The following is a 5,268-nucleotide window of genomic DNA, read 5'->3' on the forward strand; positions in this document are numbered from 1 at the left end:
TTAACAACTGCCTTCTGTAAAGACTTTTCCTGCTAGATAGTGTAAGTAACAATATGCTCCTCTCTAGCAACCTTATAAGTAATGTTAAAGGGATTAGCTAGAAGCTATAGCCTGTTAGGTAAGAGACTTCTATTAGCATTAACTTAGTGCTTCTTTCTAAGATAGCTAATAATATAGTTGTAGCTATTAACCTTCTTCACCCTAGCCTAGAGGCCCTGCGTGTGGCATCTCTTGCATAGCTAAAGCCTTAAAAGGACGCCTTTACTGTCCTTGTACGCTAAATCTACTCTATGCTGCTATATAAAGGAAACAGGACAATTACTGCAAAGCTAGCTCTTGTGTTTAACGCAGTAACTAAGCCTTTTTAGTAAAAGCTTTTTATTTATTAGCTAAAAGTTATCCTACTTAATAGGGAAGATTATGCTATTATTAAAATAATTATTCGCTAAGAACTCTCTTATAAATTTAACTACTAGCGTCCTATTACAAGAGCTAATAGATAGAGAGGATAATAAGGCCTTTAAGTAAGCAAGATAATAAGAACTAGTGTAATAAGCTACTTTAGCTTATTAGAAGGAGCTAGCTTAGAAGGAGCTAGCTTAGAAGAAGCTAGCTTAGGATGAGGCTGTACGCCTGCTATGCTAGAGGAATTAAGATAATTAGCTTATAATAAGTAAGAGAATAGCAAATTATAACTTAAAGATAATATAGAGCGCAAAAAAGTTAACTATTTAAATAAAATCTAATACCCTAGCCCCCCCCTCTCTAACACGTCCTTGCTTGTAGCACACAACAGATTTTTCACCTATTGTTACTTAAAAACGCCCGCTTAAACAGCCTCCTAACGCTTGCCCATAGATGTCCAATTAGGTCCTATATTACTAGGAAAAATCAACTTTCTAAGACGTATTACAGACCGTAAGAGGACCTCTCTTAGTTGTACGTTATGATTGACAATCCTCTTACGTTTGTACGGCTCACGTGACCGTAACTATTCACTTTTCTGAGTCGTAGTACGTACGGTTGGAAGCCCTGTCTGTATTGGTCTGCACGGCCTACGGCCTGTTGTGGCAGGCTCTTTTGATTTGTTTGCCGGAGTCGCTGCTCGCCCTTGCGTAGATGGAGCTTTAGGAACGTAAACCAAGCTAGCCCTATACAAAACATAGCTCCCGATGCGGCTAATAGAGGAGGATATATTCGGCCTTGCAATGTAACCGCAAACTGAAGAAACGGCTCCGCGTCTATTAGGTGTGGTAGGAGTGCAGAGTATTGTAGTAGGCGTGTTGCTAAAGCAACTGCGGTCATTCCATGTGTAGAGAGACAGATGTAGTTTGAGGGCGCCTGAGCGCAGAGTCCTGCTTAGGTTTAGTATATGGCTCTCTAGTAGCGTGTAAGGGAAGTACTAAAATAGCTAATCCGGATATCAGTAGCGTTAGCTCCGCTGGCATAGACTAGTTCTACCTTGAGTAAGTAGAGGTTCTGTAGGCCAGGTAGACATGAAGTTATAATAATAGCTATTAGTTAGGGTTAGCATAAAGACTAGAGAGAAAGAAGGTGGTGATCCTACGGTATAATAGAAGCAGAGGCAGAATAAAAAAAGACGTTAGAAATCCCCAGTTTGCGTCCTCTAACCAGCGTGTTAGTAGAGAAGACTACAGAAGGGAGAGGTAATACATGCGCCATCGTTCATGCCAGGTCATTATTATGGCAGCGCGTGTGTATAGTAAGACGGTAGGGTTAGGAATTTGACAGAGGAGTTAGAGTAACAGTGTAAGGTGTAGAGTTGTTAGATCCGTATCTCTGCTTTGTAGGTGGAATTGTTAAAGTTCTCTTCTTTTGATACTATTTATTTTACCCTAGGCCGTGCGGCGCTTCAAGCGTTAGCCTTGCGCTAATTAAGTGAAACATAACGCTGCTATTCTTAGTAAAGCAAACTATAGCAGATCCATCTCAAACTAGTAGCCTTTCCATGTTGCTTGGAAAAAACGGGTGGGACAGATGCGGCGTAGTTATTCCTTTCCCAGATACAGAGAAGGGGTGGCGCCGCCCTACAAGGCTTATACTTCCGTGGCACGGGTTTCACGGCGCGCGCAATTATTGCGGCGTTGTGCATCAAGTAATTGCAAATCTTATGGCTAACTGGACAGCGTTTCCTGGTATAGGGAATGAGCGAGGGTAAGGCGCGTAGGTAGTAGGGCTTAGACTGCTTAGTTCAGGTAATACACACGTACGTCTGTTAGATTCACACGGCTGTACTTTATCTCTAACTAAAGTAATGACTTAGACGAGTATAGGCGCTTTGTTGTGTAACAAGCGGATGCATCAGCGTGCTATAGCAATTGGCTGCTGTTCAACAGTGGGTAGTCTTCGCGCGCGCCAGTGACCTTGAGAATAACATGTAGCTAGCAAGCATCATGGTGCCCCTTTGCCCACGGGTGAGGACATGTATAAATACTCGCAATGCTTCTCTAGCTTGTAACTCTCTACCAACACAAGCATTATTATATCTCTATCCTAGAACACAACTCCTACCAACAACGATGTGCACCAGGGTGGTTACCACTACTACCTACCGATGCGGGCATACTGAAGGTGGAAGCTACGTCACTCCTTGCAATGACGACGACTGTCCTGGTGTCCCTACTCAGACAGTGTATGCGGCCTCGTCTACAAACCGACGTTACAATTGCTCAAGCTGTCGATAATCTAGCAACTAGTAAGTATTTGCACTCTTTATTTAATTCAAGCTAATTGCTGATTTTTATATAGCAAGAGAGCCTTACGCCAAGAGCAGGAAACGCTAGGGGGCTAGTTGCTGGGAAGGTGGTTGGGCATGCGAAGGTGGTTGGGCATGCGAGGCTGATTGGCTAAGACAGCTCGGCGGTTACTGCAGGTGCAGCGGCTAGTGTGAGCCTATTGCTGCAGGAACGTATATAAAGAGGCTAACTCCCCTACTTACGTTTCTACCTACCTTAAACCAACCCTCTATCTACTGCTGCGCTGCTGTCGCATAGCTATATTACTGTACCTTGTATTGTTGCCGCTATTTCTTTTATAAACAAGCTCTTACTATCCTCTATTTCTTGTCCTCCCTCGACCAAAAAATGCCACCACGTTTTGATGTGCCAGTACTGCAATTTCCTGTTCCGGGGTATAGCCGTCAATTCGCCTACGGTGGGACTGCTGCGCTTGCATTATCAGACGACAGCAAGAGGGTGCTCAAATTTCCCTTGACGCTTGAGACTGAGCACTGTAACGCGCAGGTTGCTGCAAGGGCACGATCGCAAATGGAAGAGTCGCACATAATGCTAGAGCGTGAGAAAGAGATATACCGGCATCTTGGCTTACGAGCTGGCATCCTTGCGCCGCTTGAAATCTCGTCTGCTGGCCTCGTCTTTCCGTTTTTCAAAAATGGGGACCTACGGGCATATCTGCAGAAGACATGGGGCGAGGTTAGGCAGGATCAGCTGATGCTTTGGGCAGAGGAGGCCGTTGAGCGGATATCCTTTACGCAATCCATGGGTGTATACCAATGCGATATTAGCACGAGGAATTTTCTTGTAGGGGACGACTTGTCCCTAGTACTAAATGACTTCTCTGGGTCACGAGTTGGGGACAAAGCGGAGCTGGTTGGGCCGGAGACTAGCTATGCGAAAGCGCTACAGGATGATCAGTATGGTACACTGCAGGGATGCATAGAAGGGGAGGTGTTTAGTATTGGGAGTCTGCTATATGAGATTCTCACAGGCCAAAAGCCTTATAGTAATCTTAGCGACAGCGAGATTACTCATCTTTTCCAACAGGGAAGCTTTCCTACTACAAGTACACTAGCTCTAGGTACTATTATTCAAGATTGTTGGATGGGGCGGTTTTCTACTGCTGAGGAGGTTAAGGTAGCTCTTGAAGCAGCGAAAATTAAGAGAGCATAAGAGGAATTACTAAGGAGAGGTATGGGTAGGAGAAGAAAAGAAGAAGTTGTAACGGGGCGGAACCTCTTGTGGGTTGCTGGTGCGTAGGGGGGTATGTCTTATCACGACGAGGTGAAGTGAGGGCGACGAGGGGAGGGGGGTCTTCGGGATAAGTACCTTGATCAGTTGGTACCTAAAGTGAAGAGGGGGTTGTCGGGTGAGTAGCTCTACCTGCTTGTTCAATTCCGTGTAAGCCTGGTGGGCTGGAATTTGTTCATCCTTAATCTTTTCCAATCTTGACGTGATGTCAGAAGCTGTTCTGGTTGTACTGGAGTTGGTGGATCTCGTGGCCATCGTTTCGGTTGTTTGACGTTGAGGACAAGGTAGTTAAGTTGTAACGGGGCGGAACCTCTTGTGGGTTGCTGGTCTGTAGGGTGGTATGTCTTATCACGACGAGGTGAAGTGAGGGCGACGAGGGGAGGGGGCCTTCGGGATAAGTACCTTGATCAGTTGGTACCTAAAGCGAAGAGGGGGTTGTCAGGTGGTAGGCAATGGATTGTACGAGTACTGTACGAGTCAACAGTTCAAGTTGTTGCAGAGCAAGCGTTAGGAAGACTAGATCGCAGTGACTACAAATTGCTAAGGTAGCAATTCGCGTTGACTATATACTTGAGATATCTTGGCGTGCTCTGTGATTCCTGGCCAAGATGATCTGTACAGATCCTTCAGACCCGCTCTCACAGATTAGTCTTGGCTTGCCAAGACAGATCAGGTATCCAGGTTGTGATAGGCCTCACAGCCGAGGTCCTCTTCCTGTTCTTCCACTGGTTTGCTTAGTTCCTCGGGTCCCAGCCAATTGGGGGACTGCGCTACGTCCAGCGTATTGTCATTCGTAACACTATAGGCCTTGTATAGAAGAACATAAGAAAACTACTAAGCTAGCTAGAAAGACTAGTATAGCTAAATACATAAAGATAGAGGTTAACCTAGTAGCTAGGAATACAAGTTAGGCTAGGATTTAGACTTAATATAGAAGACTCTTAAATAGCTATTTATAGAAAAAACTTAGACTAGTATAATTTCAATAATAAACAATTTCTATAATTATTGTTAAAATATATATTTTAGTTTAGTACGCTTAGCAGCTAAAAAGAAAACACATGTAACATTATAGTTTAATTTTTGTACCTAAATAAGAAGAGGTTATAATAAAGGCTATTTAAGTTATACATAGTATAGTAGGTAGAAGTAGGTATCTATTAGTATAGCATAGAGTAGAAGATAAACAGATTATTTTATTATACTAGAGAGAAAAAAAGAGATATATATATTAAAATGTTACTAACTAAGCATAGTAAGC

The 5,268-nt window shown here is 43.7% G+C and overlaps 3 protein-coding genes across 3 annotated transcripts; 2 read left to right on the forward strand and 1 right to left on the reverse strand.

The window, feature by feature from the left end:
• Positions 1 to 933: 933 nt before the first annotated feature.
• BDR25DRAFT_363675 (uncharacterized protein) lies at positions 934 to 1,305 on the reverse strand (the record flags this gene model as incomplete). The annotated part of the gene is made up of 1 exon (XM_033696774.1): positions 934 to 1,305. One exon carries the CDS (start codon positions 1,303 to 1,305, stop codon positions 934 to 936), a length of 372 nt encoding a protein of 123 aa, XP_033539551.1.
• Positions 1,306 to 1,969: 664 nt separating this feature from the next.
• On the forward strand, positions 1,970 to 2,871 carry BDR25DRAFT_397489 (uncharacterized protein; the record flags this gene model as incomplete). The annotated part of the gene is made up of 5 exons (XM_033698509.1): positions 1,970 to 2,175; positions 2,290 to 2,379; positions 2,441 to 2,475; positions 2,552 to 2,697; positions 2,770 to 2,871. 5 exons carry the CDS (start codon positions 1,970 to 1,972, stop codon positions 2,869 to 2,871), a joined length of 579 nt encoding a protein of 192 aa, XP_033539552.1.
• Positions 2,872 to 3,176: 305 nt separating this feature from the next.
• Positions 3,177 to 3,860, forward strand: BDR25DRAFT_155280 (uncharacterized protein; the record flags this gene model as incomplete). Its single annotated transcript, XM_033683960.1, has 1 exon — positions 3,177 to 3,860. A coding segment is annotated over one exon (684 nt), but the record flags the coding sequence as incomplete, so codon positions are not given.
• Positions 3,861 to 5,268: the final 1,408 nt, after the last annotated feature.

The sequence above is a fragment of the Lindgomyces ingoldianus genome (assembly GCF_010093535.1).
Source record: "Lindgomyces ingoldianus strain ATCC 200398 unplaced genomic scaffold BDR25scaffold_75, whole genome shotgun sequence".
NCBI classification, from domain to species: Eukaryota; Fungi; Ascomycota; class Dothideomycetes; order Pleosporales; family Lindgomycetaceae; genus Lindgomyces; species Lindgomyces ingoldianus.